Here is a 24,079-nt window from a genome sequence, read left to right on the forward strand (position 1 = left end):
CAGATTGAACATCTGGAAGTTCAAGGCTCACATATTGTAGAAGCCTGGCTTAGAAAATTTGAAGCATTACTTTGCTAGTGTGTGAGATGAGTGCAATTGTGTGGTAGTTTGAGCATTCTTTGGCATTGCCTTTCTTTGGGATTGGAATGAAGACTGACCTTTTCCAGTCCTGTGACCACTGCTGAGTTTTCCAAATTTGCTGGCATATTGAGTGCAGCACTTTCACAGCATCATCTTTTAGGATTTGAAAGAGCTCAACTGGAATTCCATCACCTCCACTAACTTTATTTGTAGTGATGCTTCCTAAGGCCCACTTGACTTTGCATTCCAGGATGTCTGGCTCTAGGTGAGTGATCACACCATCGTGATTATCTCCGTCATGAAGATCTTCTTTGTATAGTTCTTCTGTGTATTCTTGCCACCTCTTCTTAATATTTTCTGCTTCTGTTAGGTCCATACCATATCTGTCCTTTATTGAGTCCATCTTTGCATGAAATGTTCCCTTGGTATCTCTAATTTCCTTGAAGAGATCTCTAGTCTTTTCCATTCTATTGTTTTCCTCTATTTCTTTGCACTGATCATTGAGGAAGGCTTTCTTATCTCTCCTTGCTATTCTTTGGAAATCTGCATTCAGATGCTTATATCTTTCCTTTTCTCCTTTACTTTTGGCTTCTCTTCTTTCATCTGTAGACCTCCTCAGACAGCCATTTTGCCTTTTTGCATTTCTTTTTCTTGAGGATCGTCTTGCTCCCTGTCTCCTATATAATGTCATGACACTCTGTCCACAGTTCATCAGGCGCTCTGTTGATCAGATCTAGTCCCTTAAATAGATTTCTCACTTCCACTGTTTAATTGTAAGGGATTTGATTTAGGTCATACCTGAATGGTCTAGTGGTTTTCCCTACTTTCTTCAATGTAAGTCTGAATTTCACAATAAGGAGTTTATGATCTGAGCCCTACAGCTCCTGGTCTTGTTTTTGCTGACTATACAGAGCTTCTCCATCTTTGGCTGCAAAGAATATAATCAATCTGATTTTGGTGTTGGCCATCTGGTGATGTCCATGTGTAGAGTGTTCTCTTGTGTTGTTGGAAGATGGTGTTTGCTATGACCAGTGCCTTCTCTTGGCAAAACTCTATTAGCCTTTGCCCTGCTTCATTCTGTACTCCAAGGCCAAATTTGCCTGTTACTCAAGATTTTTCTTGACTTCTTACTTTTCCATTCCAGTCCCCTATAATGAAAAGGACAACTTTTTTTGGGTTTTACTTCTAGAAGGTCTTGTAGGTCTTCATAGAACCATTCAACTTCAGCTTCTTCAGCATTACTGGTCGGAGCATAAATTTGGATTACTGTGATACTGAATGGTTTGCTTGGAAATGAACAGAGATCATTCTGTCATTTTTGAGATTGTATCCAAGTACTACATTTCAGATTCTTTTGTTGACTATGATGGCTACTCCATTTCTTCTAAGGGATTTCTGCCCACAGTGGTAGATATAACGGTCATCTGAGTTAAATTTACCCATTCCAGTCCATCTTAGTTTGCTGATTCCTAGAAGGTTGATGCTCACTCTTCTCTTCCCCTGTTTGACGACTTCCAATTTGGCTTGATTCATGGACCTAGCATTCCAGGTTCCTATGCAATATTGCTCTTTACAGCATCGGCCTTTACTTCCATCAACAGTCACACCCACAACCGGGTGTTGTTTTTGCTTTGGCTCCGTCTCCTCATTCTTTCTGGAGTTGTTTCTCCACTGATCTCCAGTAGCATATTGGGCACATACCGACCTGGGGAGTTCATCTTTCAGTGTCCTATCTTTTTTCCTTTTCATACTGTTCATGGGGTTCTCAAGGCAAGAATACTGAAGTGGTTTGCATTCCCTTCTCCAGTGGATCACATTTTGTCAGAACTCTCCACCAAGACCCATCCGTCTTGGTTGGCCCTACATGGCATGGCTCATAGTTTCACTGAGTTAGACAAGACTGTGGTCCATGTGATTAGATTGGTTAGTTTTCCATGATTGTGGTTTTCAGACTATCTGCCCTCTGATAAAGATAAGAAACTTATGGAAGCTTCCTGATGGGATTGCCTGACTGAGGGGGAAACTGGGTCTTATTCTGATGGGCAGGGCCATGCTCAGTAAATCTTAAATCCAATTTTCTGTTGATGGTTGGAGCTGTGATCCCTCCTTGCTATTTACCTGGGGCCAAAGTAAGAGAACTAAGTTCATAAAATATAAACACAATCTGAATGATTAATTTGTAACATTTTAGTATAGTAAAATTTAAAAATGTACTTCCCTAATTGTGACTATAAGGCAGAAATATGTATTTAATCAAATGCAACATATATAAACATAATTATTTCATGTATTTTTCAGTAGTAGTTGTGATTCTAATTAAAGCTTAATGCATTTTGTTGGTTTTAAAAAGTTTCAGTTTTTAGGAGGATTTACAAATAGTAAAATTTACTCTGTAGATAAACAGTTCAATGAGCTTTGCCTACATACATATATAGTTATGTATAGTTGGATGTATATACACACACACTCCTATAACCCATGTAACCAGCAACGCTTAAAATTTTCTGATCCCAAATGGCTCTTTGCACACGGCTTTAAAGTCATTAACCTCCCCTAGACCCCCGTCCCTTGTGGTGGCGGTGTGTTTCAGTTGCAAATAGTCCAACTCTTTGCAATCCCAAGGACTGCAGCGTGCCAGGCTCTTCTGCCCTCCTCTGTCTCCCGGAGTTTGCGCGAATTCCTGTCCATAGAATCAGTGCTGCCGTCCAACCATCTCACCCGCTGCCGCGCCCTTCTCCTTTTGCCCTCAGTCTTCCCAGCAGCAAGGTCTTTTGCACGAGTTGGCTCTTTGCATCAGGGGGCCAAAGTACTGGAGCTGCAGCATCAGTCCTTCCGGTCAATATTCAGGGTTGAATTCCTTTAGGATGAACTGCTCTGATCCTGGTAACCATGGTAATTGTTTCGCGTTTTCTGAGATGACGTACGAAAGGAATAACAGAGCATGTAGTTTTGTGCCTCGCTTGGTTTACTTGACATGATTTTGAGATTCACTCAAGCTGCTGCACATACCAATTTCTGCACGTTTTATCACTGAGCAGTATCCGCCTACAGGACGCATTGCACTTTGGCGGACCTTCACCACAGCTTCGGGGTTGTCCAGTGTTTGTCAATTATGAACGGAGCTTCTATACACACTCGTGTGCAGGTGTCTGTCCTGACTTAGGACATATGCTTCATTCATCTATCTACCAGAATACTTCCTTCCTTATCTCCCTTTATACTCGCTGCCTCCCTTTTCTGCACTGTCAAGAAATTAAAAAATAACAATAAAAACTAAAGAGAGTTTTTGCATATATCAAACCTTTTGACTATAAAGCAATTAATAAAGCAGTAGTTAGATTAGTCAAGGTAGAAACTAGAAAGATAGCTTATAAAAATGTAAAACCAACTATAAAGGATTTCTAAAAGGAAGAAAGAAGGACAGAAATGGTATGGACCTAACCGAAGCAGAAGATATTAAGAAGAGGTGGCAAGGATACACAGAAGAACGGTACAAAAAAGATCTTCACAACCCAGATAATCATGATGGTATGATCATACACCTAGAGCCAGACTTCCTGGAATGCAAAGTCAAGTGGGCCTTAGGAAGCATCACTACAAACAAAGCTAGTGGAGGTGATGGAATTTCAGTTGAGCTCTTTCAAATCCTGAAAGATGATGCTGTGAAAGTGCTGCACTCAATATGCCAGCAAATTTGGAAAACTCAGCAGTGGCCACAGAACTAGAAAAGGTCAGTTTTCATTCCAATCCCAAAGAAAGGCAATGACAAAGAATGCTCAAACTGCCACACAATGGCACACATCTCACACGCTAACAAAGTAATGCTCAAAATTCTCCAAGCCAGGCTTCAACAGTATGTGAACCATGAACTTCCAGATGTTCAGTCTGGTTTTACAAAAGGCAGAGAAGCCAGAGATCAAATTGCCAACATCTGCTGGATCATCAAAAAAATAAAAGAGTTCCAGAAAAACATCTACTTATGCTTTATTGACTATGCCAAAGCCTTTGACTGTGTGGATCACAACAAACGGTGGAACATTCTGAAAGAGATGGGAACCACCTGACCTGCCTCTTGAGAAACCTGTATGCAGGTCAGGAAGCAACAGTTAGAACTGGACATGGAACAACAGACTGGTTCCAAATAGGAAAAGGAGTACGTCAAGGCTGAATATTGTCACCCTTCTTATTTAACTTATATGCAGAGTACATCATGAGGAACGCTGGGCTGGAAGAAGCACAGCTGGAATAAAGATTGCCGGGAGAAATATCAATAACCTCAGATATGCAGATGACACCACCCTTATGGCAGAAAGTGAAGAACTAAAGAGCCTCTGGATGAAAGTGAAAGAGGAGAGTGAAAAAGTTGGTTTAAAGCTCAACATTCAGAAAACTAAGATCATGGCATCTGGTCCCATCACTTCATGGCAAATAGATGGGGAAACAACGGAAACATTGAGAGACTTTATTTTTTGGGGGCTCCAAAATCACTGCAGACAGTGACTGCAGCCATGAAATTAAAAGATGCTTGTTCCTTCAAAGAAAAGTTATGACCAAAGCAGACAGCTTATTAAAAAGCAGAGACATTACTTTGCCAGCAGAGGTCCATGTAGTCAAAGCTATCTTTTTTCCAGTGGTCATGTATGGATGTGAGAGTTGGACTACAAAGAAAGTTGAGCACTGAAGAACTGATGCTTTTGAACTGTGGTGTTGGAGAAGACTCTTTAGAGTCCCTTGGACTGCAAGGAGATCCAACCAGTCCATCCTAAAAGAAATCAGTCCTGAATATTCATTGGAAGGACTGATGCTGAAGCTGAAACTCCAGTCTTTGGGCCACCTGATACGAAGAGCTAAATCGTTTGAAAAGACTCTTTTGTTGGGAAAGGTTGAAGGCAGGAGGAGAAGGGGACGACAGAAGATGAGATGGTTGGATGGCATCACGGACTCAGTGCACATGAGTTTGAGTGAACTCTGTGAGTTGGTGATGGACAGGGAGGCTCGGTTTGCAGCAGTCCGTGGGGTCGCAAAGAGTCAGACACGAGTGAGCGACTGAACTGAAGTGAGTGAGACGGAAAACGGGGCTTCCCCAGTGGCTCCGAGGTAAAGAATCTGCCTGCAGTGCAGGAGACGCGGAAGAGCAGACAGAGGCTTGACTCCTGAGGTAAAGAATCTGCCTGCAGTGCAGGAGATGCAGGAGAGCAGACAGAGGCTTGACTCCTGAGTTGGGAAGATCCCCTGGAGGAGGGCATGGCAATCCACTCCAGTCTTGTTGCCTAGAGAATCTCATGGACAGAGAAGCCTGACAGGCTACAGTCCACAGAGTCACAGAGAGTTAGGCATGACTGAAGCTACTGAGCTCGCACGCAATGGGAAGAACTCGTGAGTTAACTAAAACAGCAGAAATACTTCTTTCACATCCCAAGTCTCATTGCAGTGTTAAAAGGAGGCTCTTTGGAAGGTGCACTTGAAAAGAAGACTGGCCAGGAACAGTACAGTGACCTCATCCTGTGTCAGTCCTGACCTCAATTTGGCTTCTACCTGACCGTCTAAGACCTTGAGCATGCCTGGGCCACAGTTCCACCTTTGCCCAATGCAGGAATTAGAATATCTAAATGTATTTCAAGTCCAAATATTCAATGATGTTAACACACTCACCTGCATTTAAAAATATCATTTATGCACTCAATAGGATCACAGGTTATAAACCCTATGACTTACTACCAACAATAATTATAAGCAGCTCGTTACAAGCACCCTCATTTATGTAAGAATAATGCCTCAGAATGATGTGGTTGGGTTGATAGACAGCATATTAATTAGTCAGGCAGATATTTTCTGTAAGAAAGTGAAAAGCATGCACTTAGGTTCATGGCATGTGTTAATGTTTTGATTTCTGGAGAACAATTTTTTCTTCAGGTTTCTATTCTATCTTTTGAATAGAACACATTTTATCCATAATCACTGTGGTTAACAATAGCATCCCTATGTTAATGTCTATATATTTAGCTTTTCACTGATTATCCATTTGTAGAATATAAACATATATTAAAATTCTATTCTTTTAGAAAAAGGAAGACTCAAAGTAATCATTGGTATTTTAACGCTCATTAAACCTTTATAAATTATGGCAAAATATTTGATATAAGATTAATTTAAAAAATAAGTTGCAATTATATAGAAAGAAGAATTCAACTTCATAAACAAGAAACATATAAAGCATATGAAGAAATATGCCGAGTGAATAGCAGTTTGCATCAAGAAGACGGATTCATGTGGAAGAAGGCAGTAACATTCCTCTAATTCCAACGGAGCTTCTCCCTGCTCTGGACCCATGACCCTTCACTTCTTAGAGAACTTTAAAGATCTTAAGTTTATGATTTTTTTTTTCTCTGCCTGCCTTTGAGATGTAAACCTAGGCTTAGGAGGGCTTCCCAGGTGGCGCTAGTGGTAAAGAACCTGCCTATCAATGCAGGAGATGTAAAAGACAGGGGTTCAGTCCCTGGGAAGAATGGGCTTTCCCAGTAAAGATCCCCTGGAGGAGGGCATGGCAGCCCACTCCAGTATTCTTGCTTGGAGAATCCCATGGACAGAGGAGCCTGGCGGTCTTCGGTCCACAGGGTCGCACAGAGTCAGACACAACCGAAGCGACTTAGCACCCACGCACGCCCAGGCTTATAACCCAGGGGTGCTTCCTGCAGCAACTGACAGCTACCCTTCTGAGATGCAGTAGTCATGACAGATGGCCCCCGGGCTCCCTGTCACTGCCGGAGGGCAGGAGCCTGACTTCCATCGACACCAGCGAGCAAATTAATGCCTCACCACTCCGACCAGTTCCGGTTAACTTCCTCCAGCACTTTTCCTTTAAGCCCGGCACTAACAAGCTTTCTGGCCTTGGCACTCAATCTCTCTTCCCTAACGCAACCCACTCCAGTACTCTTGCCTAGAAAATCGCATGGACAGAGGAGCCTGGTGGGCTGCAGTCCCTGGGGTCGCTACTAGTCGGACATGACTGAGCGACTTCACTTTCACTTTTCACTTTCACACATTGGAGAAGGAAATGGCAACCCACTCCAGTGTTCTTGCCTGGAGAATCCCAGGGACGGGGGAGCCTGGTGGGCTGCGTCTATGGGGTCACACAGAGTCGGACACGACTGAAGTGACTTAGCAGCAGCAGCAGTAGACTGGAGCTCGCCAGGCTCCTCTGTCCATGGGGTTTCCCAGGAAAAAACAATGGAATGGGTTTGCATTTCCTCAACCAGCATATCTGCCATCCTCTTGAATTAAATATTCACTGACTTTTCCGGTGCACTTTTTCTTTGATGCTAACAAGAGATTATTGTCATACTTCTATATATTATTCTACATTCTCCATATTTTCTTCAATGAAAAAGTATTCTGATTACAAAAAAAAAAAATTATGGCTAGACATTTATCAGTGAGAAAGAAAAAATAGGATTAAATAGTTTACTTTCTAAAAGAAGGCTTTTGGTAAGGCAGCCTCCATAAACATAAAATGAAAGAGCTACCAGCCACGGGCACTTTAGATTAACGCGGGAGAGGTAAATGTAACTAGACTGTGGAAGAAATTATATGGGACTACACTAGCACACACCCAATTTCTGAACTCGACTGGATTTATTCAAGACTTACTTATTTCTATCAACATAAATAGCATCACATGCAGAGCAAATGTGACTGTAGGAACTGGGATTCTATTGCTGAAAATGAAACAGGAACATCATAAAACTAACGAAGGCAACAATTACTTCCCATTATAACTCAGGCGGTTTTAGAAAACTAAAGAGAACAAATAAAATGGACTATATTGAGATACATTTGGCCCATAAGGGAAGAAAACTTAATAGAAACAAATGTGGAGAAATGGCATATGTGATTCAGTTATTTTGATGGTTAAAGTAATGGACCAAGTAGATAGTTCCCAATTTTAATCTTAGGAACATAGCTACATAAATTATCATAGGGAATTAGAGTTTTTCTGCATCAATGAAATAAAATAATGAACCAAAGATTAATGTGGAATGAAACATTTCTTGGAAAGTTTTTCAACTAATTGCTATTGTTGATGCCCCCCCTTCCCCTCCGAAAAACAACAAAAAATTGACTTTAGGTTTTGTAAGAAAAACCTACACTTAAAAAACCACTTTGGTAAAACAGCACTTGTCTCTAAAACAAAAATAAAAATTTCAATGTGTCACTTGTGTTTGGATTTGAAATAACACTGTTTTTAAGACATTCATCTATGAGTAGTCTCCTTCATCTTAGACGAGTTCTCAACAGTTATCAACAAAGGAACTTTTTAAAAGTCTCTTAAATTAAAGTAAGTTGAATCCAGAAGTTCTGTGCATTATGAAGGGAGTTTCTGAATATCTCAAGAGTTACACAGTCGCTTAGTCATCGAGAACAAGCCCACAAGACAGGGGCCACCCTCATCACCCTGTGTTATACTGCAGTGTGTTTCTGACATAGATGGAGCATCTAGAGTCAGCATGAACCCCCAAGGTAAGGGCACCGTCCTCAGCAAGTCAGTCCCACTTCGGATGTCGGCCACAAGTCTGAGCGTTCCCAGGCCACCTGCACTTTGCAGCCAACTAGCTACAAATTCAAGTGTTCCCTCAACCTTTCTCAGGTTAGACGATTCCCTGGAATGACTCAAGAAAGCCTTATACTTAGTACTGCGTGGCTACAAAGTTCATTTGGGTTTTTGCATAAGATCCCAAACCACCTTTATGGCCAACCCAATATTACAACTTCATCATGAAGTATACAGTTCAGGACAGACACACACAGTAAGGTCTTGGAGGGCCCTGAACTCAAGTCCTGTGCCCTCTTTCCATGGAGCAAGGGCACATTACCATCCTAGTATATTGGTATGTTTACCAACCAGGAATAGAGGTTAGGCTGGCTCAAAGCCCCCATCCTTATCCTGAAATCACATCATTAGATTTTAGATGCTCAGAGTGAACCGAGTCAAAGGGTTGGGTGGATAAGACGGTGGACAGATGGAAAACAGTGGCCTCATCTTGTTCTAATCCCATAGGCATCTCTGTTCGGAAAGCAATTTCACAGAAGATGGCAAGGACTGTGAGCTAGAATTTCGTTGAGGCTGCCATCACCCTAATACCAAAACCAGACAAAGAAAACTACAGGCCAATATCACTGATGAACACAGATGCAAAGATCCTGTTTCCTTTTGTATTGCAAAGTTGACTTGTTCATTGTACCTTTTCCCTGAAGGCAAAAGGTAGTTTTCTTTTTTTGTGGCATCTTTGTCTGGTTTTTGTATCAGGATGATGGCAGCCTCAACAAAATTCTAGCAAACATAATCCAACAACTTACAAAAAAGATCATACATCATGACCAAGTGGGCTTTATCCCAGGGATGCAAGGATTCTTCAATATTTGCAAATCAATCAATGTGATACACCACATTAACAAATTGAAAGATAAATTTCAATTTGAGATATGATTATCTCAATAGATGCAGAGAAAGCCTTTGCAAAATTAAACACCAATTTATAATAAAAACTCTCCAGAAAGCAGGCATAGAAGGAACATGCTGCTACTGCTAAGTCACTTCAGTTGTGTCCGACTCTGTGTGACCCCACAGACGGAGGCCCACCAGGCTCCCCCGTCCCTGGGATTCTCCAGGCAAGAACACTGGAGTGGGTTGCCATTTCCTTCTCCAACATAATAAAAGCCATCTACAATAAACCCACAGCAAACATTATCTTCAGTGGCGAAAAATTGAAAACATTTCCTCCAAAGTCAGGAACAAGACAAGAGTGCCCACTTTCACCACTACTATTCAACATAGTTTTGGAAATTTTAGCCACAGCAATCGGAGAAGAAAAAGAAATGAAAGGAATTCAGATTGGAAAAGAATTAAAACTCTCATTGCTTGCAGATGACATGATCCTCTACATAGAAAACCCTACAGACACCACCAGAAAATTACTAGAGCTAATCAATGAATAAAGTTGCAGGAAACAAAATCAACACACAGAAATCCCTTGCATTCCAGTACACTAACAATGACAAAGCAGAAAGAGAAATTAAGGAAACAATTCCATTCACCATTGCAAAGAAAAGAATAAAATATGTAGAAATAAATTTACCTAAACAAACAAAAGACCTATCTGTAGAAAACTATAAAACACTGATGAAAAAATCAAAGATGAGACAAGTAGATGGAGAAAAACACCGTGTTCATGGATCAGAAGAATCAATATAGTGAAAACGAATATACTATCCAAAGCAATCTGTAGATTCAGTGCAATCCCTACCAAGCTACCAAAGGTATTTTTCACAGAATTAGAACAAATAATTTCACAATTTGTATGGAAACACAAAAAACCTCAAATAGCCAAAGCACTCTTGAGAGAGAAGAATGGAACTGGAGGAGTCAACCTGCCTGACTCCAGACTATACTGCAAAGCTACAGTCTGCAAGACAGTATGGTTCTGGCACAAAGATAGAAATATAGATCAATGGAATAAAACAGAAAGCACAGAGATGAATCCATGCACCTACGGACACCTTATTTTTGATAAAGGAGGCAAGAATATACAAGACAATCTCTTTAACAAGTGATGCTGGGAAAACTGGTCAACCACCTGTAGAAGAATGAAACTAGAACCCTTTCTAACACCATACACAAAAATAAACTCAAAATGGATTAAAGATATAAATGTAAGACCAAAAACTATAAAATTCTGAGGAAAACAGGCAGAACACTCACTTGCTTGCTCAGAAATCACAGCAAGATCCTCTGTGACCCACCTCCCAGATTAATGGAAATAAAAGCAAAAACAAACAAATGGAACCTAATTAAACTTAAAAGCTTTTGCACAATGAAGGAAACTATAAGCAAGGTGAAAAGACAACCTTAAGAAGGAGAGAAAATAATAGTAAATGAAACAACTGACAAAGAATTAATCTCAAAAATATACAAGCACCTCATACAGCTCAATACCAGAAAAATAAACAACCCAATCAAAAAATGGGCCAAAGAACTAAACAGACATTTCTCCAAAGAAGACATACAGATGGCTAAAAAACACATGAAAAGATGCTCAACATCACTCATTCTCAGAGAAATGCAAATCAAAATCACAATAAGGTACCATTTCATGCTGGTCAGAATGGCTGCTATCAAAAATGTTTACAAACAATAAATGTTGGAGAGGGTGTGGAGAAAAGGGAACCCTCTTACACTGTTGGTGGGAATGAAAACTAGTATAGCCACTATGGAGAACAGTGTGGAGATTCCTTAAAAAACTTGAAACAGAACTGCCATATGATCCAGCAATCACACTCCTGGGCATACACAGCGAGGAAACCAGAACTGAAAGAGACACGTATACCCCGATGTTTATTGCGGCACTGTTTATAATAGCCAGGACATGGAGGCAACCTAGATGTCCATTGGCAGATGAATGGATGAGAAAGCCGTGGTACACATACACAATGGAGTATTAAAAAGAACATATTTGAGTCAGTTCTAATGAGGTGGATGAAGGAGCCTATTATACAGAGTGAAGTAAGTCACAAAGAAAAACACCAATACAAAGAATGCTCAAACCACCACATAATTGCACTCATCTCACACGCTAGTAAAGTCATGCTCAAAATTCTCCAAGCCAGGAATCAGCAATATGTGAACCGTGAACTTCGAGATGTTCAAGCAGGTTTTAGAAAAGGCAGAGGCTCCAGAGATCAAATTGCCAACATCCGCTGGATCATGGAGAAAGTGAGAGAGTTCCAGAAAAACATCTAATTCTGCTTCATTGACTATGCCAAAGCCTTTGACTGTGTGGATCACAATAAACTGTGGAACATTCTGAAAGAGATGGGAATACCAGATCACCTGACCTGCCTCTTGAGAAACCTGTATGCAGGTCAGGAAGCAACAGTTAGAACTGGACATGGAACAGACTGGTTCCAAATAGGAAAAGGAGTACGTCAAGGTTGTATATTGTCACCGTGCTTATTTAACTTATATGCAGAGTACATCATGAGGAATCCTGGGCTGGAAGAAGCACAAGCTGGAATCAAGATTGCCAGGAGAAATATCAATAACCTCAGATATGCAGATGACACCACCCTTATGGCAGAAAGTGAAGAGGAACTCAAAGGCCTCTTGATGAAAGTGAAAGAGGAGAGTGAAAAGGTTGGCTTAAAGCTCAACATTCAGAAAACAAAGATCATGGCATCTGGTCCCATCACTTCATGGGAAATAGATGGGGAAACAGTGGAAACAGTGGCTGACTTTATTTTTTTGGGCTCCAAAATCACTGCAGATGCTGATTGCAGCCAGGAAATTAAAAGATGCTTACTCCTTAGAAGGAAAGTTATGACCAACCTAGATAGCATATTAAAAAGTAGAGACATTACTTTGCCAACCAAGGTCCGTCTAGTCAAGGCTATGGTTTTTCCCGTGGTCATGTATGGATATGAGAGTTGGACTGTGAAGAAAGCTGATCGCTGAAGAATTGATGCTTTTGAACTGTGGTGCTGGAGAAGACTCTTGAGAGTCCCTTGGACTGCAAGGAGATCCAACCAGTCCATTCTAAAGGAGATCAATCCTGGGTGTTCATTGGAACGACTGATGCTAAAGCTGAAACTCTTATACTTTGGCCACCTCATGCGACGGGTTGACTCACTGGAAAAGACTCTGATGCTGGGAGGGATTGGGGACGGGAGGAGACGGGGATGACAGAGAATGAGATGGCTGGATGGCATCACCGACTCGATGGACACGAGTTTGAGTGAACTCCGGGAGTTGGTGGTGGACAAGGAGGCCAGGCGTGCTGTGATTCATGGGGTCGCAAAGAGTCGGACACGATGAGCAACTGAACTGAACTGAACTGAATGCATATATATGGAATTTAGAAAGATGGTAATGACGACCCTATATGCAAGACAGCAAAAGAGACACAAATATGAAGAACAGACTTTTGGACTCTGGGAGAAGGTGAGGGCGCAATGATTTGAAAGAACAGCATTGAAACATGAATATTACCATATGTGAAATAGGTGACCAGTCCATGTTTGATGCATGAGACAGGGCACTCAGGGCTGGTTCACTGGTACAATCAGAGGGATGGGCTGGAGAGGCAGGTGGGAAGGGAGCTTTGGAGCGGGGGACACATGTACAGCTGTGGCTGATTCGTGTCGATGCGTGGCAAAAATCACCACAATATTGTAAAGTAATTAGCCTCCAATTAAATAAATTAATTTTTTTAAAAAGGAAATAGGAAGCTTGGGTTTTAAGTGATGAAGAAAGATGGGCAACTGTAATTCAGATGAGGTTTTATTTGTTAAATCTTAGGAATGAGGACTGTAGATAAAAAGTGGGAGAAGAAAAAATTACAGAAGAAAAACTGTAGGTTATACGGAGGAGAGAAGACGTTCTAAGTTCTTTATAACCCTATGCTTCTATCAATGACTGTGCCCTGATCTGTCCTGGGAACAAATAAGGAAAGGGGAAAAACAGGAGGGGAGCTTGCAGGAGATCTGAGCAACGGTGAGGAAAGAGAGACAGACCCAAACCCTCCCCAGACGCTGGGTGTTGTAGCCACCGACTCCCACACTCCTGGTTAGGAAAGAAATGCTGCTTCGTAAATGACGCCTAAGAGATTGTCAAAGAAATACATTTCTGTTTCCTGTCAATCATGTCAATTGTCTGATTCACTTCATACATGGCTTCTACTTGAAAATGTCCCAACGTGGCTCAGTAAATTGTTGCCCAAATCAATCAGCACTGTGAAACTGTGATAAAAATCAACAACCAGTCTTGTTTTTTCTCTAAAAAATACAAGCATTTACCAGCTTTAAAGAAAGTGTTCTCATTCATAATGTTTGTGGGCTTCTTTACAGCTGAGGTTGTTGCTTTTGTTCAGTCGCTCAGTCGTGTCTGCCTCTTTGGGACCCCATGGACTGCAGCACGCCAGGCTTCCCTGTCCCTCACTATCTCCCAAAGTTTGCCCAAGGGGCTTCTCTACAGAGGAGACCTCAGATGTCCACATTTTTCCTTCCCACACTAAAACAAGGTCTGAAAGTCAATTATAGAAATTAAGACTCTCTGCCTCAAAACATACGTGTACCTAGTTATTTTCATCCTGTTTATTCCAGCTCATATTTATTTCTAACACTACAAAGGTAAAATCATGAATGATAAAAGAAATTCTACAAAATCACTTAGTCGTTAAACAAGTGTACCCATCACTTGAGTTTCTCTTCAATATAATTTTCGATTTTATCCCCGAAGAAAGTCTTAACATTAGACTTAATCTCCATTGACTGACAAAACACAGATTCGGAGGTGGGAAGCACCTTCCTCAAGGTCCCACTGCTTGTATGCTGCAGATGTTGCTTTCAGCCTGAAATGGCTTTTCCTCGCGCATTTATCTTACTGAGAAATAATATCCGTAGCACAAAATTCACACTTCCATGGAGTGCAATTCAGTGCTTTTTAGCACATTCACAAACGCGTGTAACCATCTCATCTACTTCCAGAAAATTTCCATCAGCTCCCTAAGGAAACCCATATCCATTCAGAGTTACTTCCCATCTTCCCCTCACCCCACTCATCCAACTACGAATGTACCTTCTGTCTTGATTCATTTGCTAATTTCAGGCACTTCATTATAAATTCAGTAATACACTATGTGGCCTTCTGTGTCTGACTTTCTTCACTTAGCATAATATTTGTAAGTTTCACCTTGTTTATGGCATGTGTCAGTCTTTAGGACATACTTTAAGATTGTAAGAAATCATTACCATGGCTATATCTATTAATTCCCTCATAGCTCAGTTGGTAAAGAATCTGCCTGCAATGCAGGAGACCCCGGTTTGATTACTGGTTCGGGAAGATCTGCTAAAGAAGGGATAGCCTACCCACTCCAGTATTCTTGGGATTCCCTTGTGGCTTGGCTGGTAAAGAATTCGCCTGCAATGTGGGAGACCTGAGTTCGATCCCTGGGTCAGGAAGATCCCCTGGAGACGGAAAGGTTGCCCACTCCAAGATTCTGACCTGGAGAATTCCATGGACGGTATAGTCGATGGGGTCGCAAAGAGTCAGACACGATTGAGTGACTTTCACTTCACTGCATTTGTATTAATACTCCCCACTTGAGGAAATTTAGTCACGATGACAGTTACTGGAAATCTCTTGGTTTCATTACATAGTTATTGGTTGAGTTCGAAATATGGAATGTACTTAAAAATACTATCATTGGTCTCATGATGACAAACTGAATGAAGGTCTGAAATGGTAATGTTTAAAACTCAGAGGGTTTTCATGCCTAACTTCTTTATTGTCCTCAAGTATCTTTCAGCAAACACTGAGAGGCAGGCTCTAACTTTTGGCTGAGAGACAGGCTTAAAGTTCACTGAAAAATGACAGGTGACCAGACAGGATGACCAAGGAGGAAGACTGAGTCCTCGGGAGTGAGGGCGACGACGCTGTGATCGGGGAGGAGGCACTCACAGCTTGCTGGGAAGGACTGGAAGGTCAGGGATGATCTCTTCATAAGGGTCCTCTTGGGCCAAGGTCTGAACACAGAGAGGCGTCTGCGTTTTTCCGTCCCAGGCAGACTCGGCCTTCAGCAGCATTTCCTCAATCAACTCCGACGCGGCAACGTCTACAAGAAACCAAGAGGCAACTGGAGCCGGTGAGAGCTGACAGCACAGGGGACCACTGCCTTTCAATGACCCTGCCAGCTTACCATGCTACACTTATCAACACAGGAAGCAAAACGAGAAACGTGAAAAGTCCATGGTGGGAATACAATGGCAGCGTCACCATTTTAAAAGACCATTCCATGGTACATCAGTGAGTGGCATATTTAATTACAAATGAAGAGAACAAATATGAAAATAATATTCACGGAGTGGTCACGGGTAAAATGCGAAATCACTGAGAAGCTGGGCTTGACAGAACTTAAAGTGGGTTTTCCTCCGTGAGAATCTCCCTTCATCCTGGTGAATATGAGTCGAGAGAGGAAACGAGCTGTACCCTCCCACCAACTGGGCGCTTAGAGACCGTGCAGCAGGCATTCTGCAGGCACGCTGCTAAGTGGGCAGATGCACAAATAAAGACTGGGTGTGCCTTTACAAAACAGTGGGTCTGGCCTCTCTCCGTGGTCTAGTTTTCACTCCCAATAAGAAACAAAAATAATCACATTTCTCTACTACACACACGTTAACAATGACATCTGAACATTCTCGGGCAGCACTATAGATGTGCATTAATCAAATCTACGCTTGCTAGCAACTGAAACTGGAAATCAGCACATCCTGAAGAAAAAGTCACATTAATAACAATTAGAAACCTGATGGCCGCAGCTGCCCCTTTCGGACCCTCACAACTAAACTGTGTGACCTCCCATGTCCATGAACTTGAGTTACATGGCTTTACAGGCTGGGTGAAGTAACTCAGCTACTGCAAGAAGACATTTAAGCCAGGATTTGATCAGCATTTGCTTCAGATTAAATCATTCCTGTGTAATGAGCAGGAGACAGCTCAGTGCCCTCATCTTGGGAGATTATGTCTGCACCAAGAAACAGCGCTATGTCAAACTGCTTTTATCCCCTAGATCATCCTTCATGTGTTCATTCCAAAGTCAAAGAACACAAAATAGCAAGAAGAGAAGGGAGCAGTGATGAAATGGTTTTTCTGTGCTCAGCCGACATGGGTGTCCAGCTCACTGTTCTTTGCACTATTGTCTAACTCCCCCTTCTTAGAGTTGCGTGAGATGCCGGCTGTCCAGTGTCTCCGTGAAGCTTCTCACTGCCTTGAAACCCTCTGTCCCTTGTGTGTGTGAGAAGTATTTTCATTCAATCAGCAAGTGCTTACTCAGAATCTACTACGCTCCCATCACATTATCCCCTGTGATCAACACGGCATGGAAAACAGATTACGCGGATGCTAGGCCCTGCGTGAGCAACACAGGTAAAACTGTCTGAGACTCATCAGACACAAGGCCCACGGCGGCCAGGGGTGAGTCTAGACCAGCAGGTCAGTCACCCCCGGGGCTCCGGGACTGTCACTGTCAATCGCCTTGGGTGTCTCTTTTTTGGCAAGTTGATACTAGACCTGAAAGGTCAAAGTGTGACAGATAAGGGTCCCTGTAGTCTGAGGTCAATCATATACACTATTCTCCAGGAAAAATGCCAGAATTATGATCCTGTAAAAACGTCACCTTCTATTACAACTAGAGTTTACAGAGGACGTGACTTGTATTTCCAACAAAAATGTTTGGAAAAGGAATGGAAAAAGCTACAAATTTCTATTTACTCTTTTAATAATTACCATTAAACATTTTTTTTTGTAGATAATGGTAAGATTACTATCCTATCATTAATATTAACATGATTCTGGTTTGAAACTATTAAGCTATCTTACAACTGCAAGTCTTCAGTCTATTTTCAGCAAATAAGATGAATAAACATTAGACAATGATACTTAATTCCAGTAAATTAAGACACAGAGCATTCTGTCTTAAATTGGAGGTTTATCAAGTAATCATACTTCGCCTTGAGACACCCAAGGCGATTGACATGAAATAAGAAACTTCAGGCATGACAAGCTTTTAGGTCACTATAGGAATAAAAATGAGAAGAATAAGTATATTTATGTTATTCAGATCAATTATTACCGTCAAAAATTTTATATCATTTTGTTACTTTGGCTAGACTTTCCTCTTTGTTACTTAGAACTTTTATTTTTTGATATACCAAAACACCTTACAGGTAGTGACATTGTTGTCAAGTTTTTAAAATTAGAAAACTAATGTAGCACTCAGTTTTTAAAAGAGTGGCAAAAAGAACTCTAGAAAACTTCAAAAAGGTATTTATTAGAAAATAAGCAACATTAAGATTGTCAAAGTTTTAAATTAGGTTGGTAATGCTAGTCTCTATTGCCCGCAGTATAAATATTTGTGCCGAAAGAAAAAAAAAAATACTATTACCACTTCAAAATACCCTAAGGAAAAAGCATGTATTTTAGAAAATGTATCTTAAAGTAAGCGACAGTGCAAGAATCACTGCCCAGAAAATTTAAAGCCTCAAAAGCACATTGCAATGAAGTACAATGCAATGATCCCTGTAAACGCTAACTGTTCTCTAACAGACTCCCATAACAGAGCAGTGGGCAGGAGTTAGCGACACACGCTTGACTGGAGTGGAGGGGAGCGTTTCACAGAGAGTCCCAGGGGACAGTGGCTCACGCCGTAGCTGGGGCAGTGATGGGTCAGCCACTCCAGGATGACAGAAAGGGACCCGGTATGATGTTCATGGCTTACCCGAAGCCTTCTCCTCGTGGCAGTTCAGAAGGTGTGGATTTGCCTGATGCATCAAAAGAAGCTTCACCAGGTTCGCCTGAAACAGGAAAGGCAACTGACGTAGTAACGATTATTCCGGATACTTAGGATTCAGCGGTAAATTGTCCACAGTTACCTGTCCTCCAGGGGCACAGATGGAAGGGGAACGCCTTAGTGTAACCTACTGCCCCAAAGGTTTCTTACTCTCTGCTCCCAGGTCTTACCCTTTTTTTAAAAAAACGACATTCAAACTGTTTCATCAATTAACACATTCAAATAAAATATTATTCATCAAATAAGGGTTAAATCATCGAGGATTTAAAAGGTTCATTTAACATTTCTCAGGTTTACTTTAGGGCATCATTTGGGAGGGAATGGGGGCTTCCCTGATGGCTCAACAATAAGGAATCCACCTCCAATGCAGGACAAACCAGAGGTGTGAGTCAGGAAGTTCGCTTAGAGGAGGAAATGGCAACACACTCCAGTATTCTTGCCCAGAAAATCCCACGGACAGAGCTGCCTGGCAGAATACAGTCCCTGGGGTCTCAAAGAGTCGGACGTGACCGAAGTGACTGAGCACACACACACACGGGAGGGTTTCTGCGCTACAGTGTGCTTTGTTCTGGAGAAGGAAGTGGCAACTCACTTAATTATCACTGCCTGGGGAATTCCATGGACAAATGAGCCTGGTGGGCTACAGGCCTATGGGGTCACAGAAAAGAGTTACGCTTGACTCAGCCACTGAACAAGTGCTTTATCAGTTCACGAAAGTCACACTTCTCGTTTCTCTCCATCCACGACAGCACCAGGGCTGAACAGGAACCTAAGGTCCCACTGGACAATTACAAGAACTTCATCTCAAGTTACCAGAATAAAGCACCTTGATGAGAGGTTAATATGTTTTTTAAAGTTTATGATAAAACACATGATACATACCAAGAGTATATATAATGGATATGTGCCACTGAGAGAGCAAACAACGAATAGAGTCTCACGTGCTCAAGTGTTTGTAATGTCATTCCTGGTGTTCCTGTGGGTTCTTCTCCCAAATTATCCATGTTCCTACTTCCCAGAGTTGGCCACTGTCGTGAATTTTGTGTTACCCATTACCGCGTTTACTTTGCAAGCTTCGTCCCTCGGTATGGGAGGACCCCTAATCAACATATCGCTTGGCTTCACCTGTTTTTGACATTTATAGAAATGAAAGTTCTGATGTATGAATTCTTCCATGCTTTTACTTTCAAGAATTAATACTGCATTTCTGAGCATCCTTGGAGGTGATGTGTTTAACAAACCTTCCTTCCTTTCTTTGGCTGCACAGAATTGCATTTTACAAACATATCACAATTTAGCCGCCTTCCTCTTGGTGGACAGTCAAGCCACAGCAATCTTTCATCTATACTTACAAATGATATTGTTATAAATACTCTAGTTTACGTCTCTTGGTGTACGCCTTGTTCAAGATGGCGGTGGTGATAGGCTATGTGCAGAAATCTTCACTTGGCATTGGAGCTGTTAGCAAGCAACTGTGCTCCCCCCAAACGCCTCCCCCTCATACCGAGAGATCCTCATAAACCAGCCCTGCCCACCCCTCTCGTCCTCTGATCAGAGAATAAAACTTCCACACAGAGGACTTTACTCAATATCCTATAACAGACCATAGTGGAAAAGAATACAAAAAACAGTGAACACACGTCACTGAATCACTTCACTGTACACCAGAAACGAACATAACATTGTAAATCAACTCTACTTAAATTAACAAAACAGAAGAAGCTCCCCTTCGGTTCTGAACCCAGCTGCTCAACCCTGTTCTACTTGTGTGAGTGAAGCAGGCAGGACCCTTTCTGGGGCCAGATTTGAAGGGGTCAGTAACAGCATCTCTATAATATTCATTATCTCAATACATGGATATGGCTTACTGCCCCATTTATTTAGATCTTCTTTAGCTTTTATTATGTTGTTTCATATTTATATTATATTATTAAATAGTTTCTAATGCATAAATCTTACACATCTTTTGAAAAAAGATTTCTCTATATTTTATGCTTTTAATGAAATACTGTGAATCATCTTGATAAAATCATTTAATGGTTCTAGTTGTTTTTTTTTAATTTTGGGAGATTCCTTTGGAATTTTCATTCTCTTTTCCTAACGCTGTCCTTCCATTTTTTGGTTTATTATATCGTCAGCAGGGGCTGGCTTTCCTGGTCTGTGGCTGTGTTGCTTTCGCAGCACTTGCGGGTCACTCTCCACCCACGCAAGCACTCTGCCCAAACACTCGCAAGCATCTCCCACCACCGCTTACTGGCCTTGCCAGTGCCGCATTAGCAAATGAACTGCATTCTAAATAGTCTGTCCCCTTGCTAGCTTTCCCACAGGCCCATCCCAAATCAGGGTTTGGCTTCACAGAACATAAAATACAACAGTAACACGTAAATCATGTTACAGCAGACCGCTTCTATTTAGGGTTTATTTCCAAATACACACAGTTTACTGAAGATGTGGATGTTCTCTTGAAATCTGAAGAGATATAATACATAGAGCAGGGCCCCAGGACATCAAAATGGGCACAGGAAAGAGCTTTGTTTTATATGAAAAATGTGAGAGATCTGCTTGCTGAATTTTCAACCGTAAGGAAGGAAGGGAGGCTGGGAGGAAGGGGTAGGGGGGCCGAGAGAACAGAGTGGAGTGTAGGAGGAGCGGAAAGTGGGAGAGAAGAAAAGGAGAAAGGAAAGGCAAAAACGCAAAGCCAAGAATTAAGTAAGGTCACTCTTGATTTTCACAACTTTGAAAAAACAGCAGCACCTAAAGGCTTTTACGTCTCGGCAAAAATGTCAGATTGTCAGAGAGTCTAACAATAACTCTGCATTTTCTAAATTAGATTCACCCTTCACGGCACTCCAGAGGGAAAACAAACTACCTCCCTCCACAGCTTCCCCTGTACCTGCAGAAAGCATTTAAGTTGTCAAAGCAAATGGCTTCCTACATGAAAATCTTTAACAACAAAAAGCACTTCCATTTTATTTCAGGCCTGTAAAAACAAACATTCATCTGTGGAGTGAAGAAGCTTCTCTCGCTTGGGGAATTCCATTCTTTTTTTTGAAAGTCAGTAATTCCCGAGCACTTCCAATTGGAAATCAACGAGGCATGTCCCAGAACTACATTAAGCAGGCCAGCACTGATTTCACTTTCTGAGTGGTCTGGAACACGTGTCTTAACCTCAGGAAAGATCTTGGCAGTAAATGACTTCAACGCGAGTAGTACAGTGTGGAACCAAACAAGGACGCACCTTCACTATTACATGAACTTTATTGTCACTGAAACTATCCGAGGGTAGTAAGGTGACCGACATTCTGTGTGCGTGTGCCTGAGTGTGTGTCTCTGTGTAAGGAGGCTCTACATGGCTGACAGGAAATGTATTTAAGCTGAAATTTAAATTCACACTGGCTATGGACTTTACTCATTCCTTGCATAATTCTATTTCGGTTTGGATAAATTCACCAAAATTAATTCCTTGATGGTCATTTTAAGTGACTTCTTTTAAAAATAAAAAAATAAAATGAGTGTTCAGAGACAGCCAAATTCCTAGTTCAGAAGCTAAAAGAGATTGTTTCACTTAATAAAGAGACATTATAATGCCAAAGGTCTCTAGGAATTCAGAATTTATATATGCCCTCCACTCACTGGCTCACACGCCACATCTCCTGAGTAAATGTGTCTTAACTCAGGACCACCTGAAAACCCTCAGGGGTACAGACTCCTCGAGGACCTCGTTAGACTGCTAACTTGTGTTGCCCTTCGTGGGACTCCCCCTCCATCGTGTGCGGTTTCTTTGACCCGTCCATCAGAAATCTCTATGCCCAGCCCCACCTGCACGTGCCCAGGTGTCTCCTGGATCTCCACCTGAACGTGCCTCCTGTTGGCCCAGGAGGCTCACGGTGTGTGCTCACCCGCCCTTTCTTCACACGTGGGTTCAGCGACACACTGAGACACACATGCATCTGCTCAACTAGAACACTCACTGACTCTCGCTTAAGTACTAACTGAGAGCTCTGTGCCAGCCCTCTGCAGACAAGAGGCCAGCACTGCTCTCAGGCCTCCCAGACCGGACAGCGATAAGGACAAATGCTGGAGACATTTCTAACACATGATCACTGATGTGATGGGGTGGACACAGGTGCTAGGCAGGGCGCCTGAGGGGGAATCTCACTGGGACCCAGAAAGGCAGGAAAGACAGTCAGTGAAGGGAACCCTCTGAGTCACGCTGCAGGGCAGGGAAGGGTGAACCAGTCAACACTTCAGAGAAAAGCAAAGAACATGAAAAGGATGAACATGGTGGCCTATTCCAGAAATTAAAAGAAGTTCAGCATAACTGTATCCTCCAACCTGGTGGGGGACTAGGAAAAATCATGAGGGAGAATTAAGCAGAAAGTACTCTTGCCTGGAGAATCCCATGGACAGAGGAGCCTGGTGGGCTGCAGTCCATGGGGTCGCTAAGAGTCGGACACGACTGAGCGACTTCACTTTCACTTCTCACTTTCACGCATCCGAGGAGAAAATGGCAACCCACTCCAGTGTTCTTGCCTGGAGAATCCCAGGGATGGGGGAGCCTGGTGGGCTGCCGTCTATGGCGTCGCACAGAGTCGGATGCGACTGAAGCGACTTAGCAGCAGCAGCAGCAGCCTGGCGCGTGGTGACTCAGGAACTGTGTTATGGAATAGGTATTTAATGTCATCAGCCATGGAAAGGATGGTGGATTGAATACTTTGCTTGTATGTCCATGTAGAAATCTCACTATAGCCCCACTGCTGAGAGTGCAGTGGGTGAGAGCCAGGGCACTCTGCTAGGAGGCTGATAGGTTAATCCGGACACCACTATGCTGATCACGGGGTGAGGGCAGACAGCCGGGGATGCATGGGTTGGGCAACTGTGGTGGTAACTCAGGCAGCTTGAAGCTATTCACCGGGGAGGAGTCTGTGGGCACAGTGGTTTCTCAGTTACAAGACAGGCAGGAAAATGACCCCGCCAGGTTTGTGATAAGAAAATGATGAAACACAGGAGTGACAGACCGGGGACAGGAAAGGAAGAGGGCAATTCCCTTTGTGCCAAAGGTGAGGCTGAGGACAGGCGGACAGAGATAACCCACCGGGCAGTGGGCCTCGTGGGCCGGGAAACTCAAGAGAGGGCTTTGGGGGCCATGATGACGGCAAGTACTTTGGAGCTGCAAGCGTGAGATTCTCTGAAGACATGGAAACGCTGAGAAGACAGGGAACCTAGGATGGGCCACTGAGTTGATCGATATTTGCTGCTCAGGGTGGTGGGAGGAAAACCAGATAGTGTTTTCAGCTTTTTCCAAAAACAAAAAAACTCTGAATATGTCTCTATTCTTATGGAATTGGGTAAAACGTATTTGAGAATACAGATAATTCCTTTGACCATCAAGATACTCAGATGTGTGATAAAAATAATTTTGAAGGGAAAATTTGGATATAACATTTGTATGATTATTTTATCCTTTGTTTCAGGATTGCCAATCTTATTATAAACACTAAAAATATATACAAAGCTAGAAGCAAATTCCGTTTTATGTACAACTCATAAAAATTGTAAAATCAAAGGACTTATTGCTAACATAACTTATTCAGTTCCTAGTT

At 42.2% G+C, this 24,079-nt stretch overlaps 1 protein-coding gene across 1 annotated transcript in view; it reads right to left on the reverse strand.

The window, feature by feature from the left end:
* MYO16 (myosin XVI) overlaps window positions 1–24,079 on the reverse strand; it is a 478,842-nt gene that overhangs the window by 278,782 nt on the left and 175,981 nt on the right. The window contains exons 8-9 of the mRNA XM_055426698.2: window positions 18,405–18,480; window positions 15,590–15,743 (exon numbers count right to left, since the gene is read on the reverse strand). Of these exons, the coding sequence (XP_055282673.2) occupies window positions 15,590–15,743; window positions 18,405–18,480 (230 nt within the window). The remainder of the gene's footprint in view (window positions 1–15,589; window positions 15,744–18,404; window positions 18,481–24,079) is intronic.

Source organism: Moschus berezovskii, chromosome 13, assembly GCF_049115385.1.
Source record: "Moschus berezovskii isolate FMDL1 chromosome 13, NW_MosBer_1.0, whole genome shotgun sequence".
In the NCBI taxonomy this organism is placed as follows: domain Eukaryota; kingdom Metazoa; phylum Chordata; class Mammalia; order Artiodactyla; family Moschidae; genus Moschus; species Moschus berezovskii.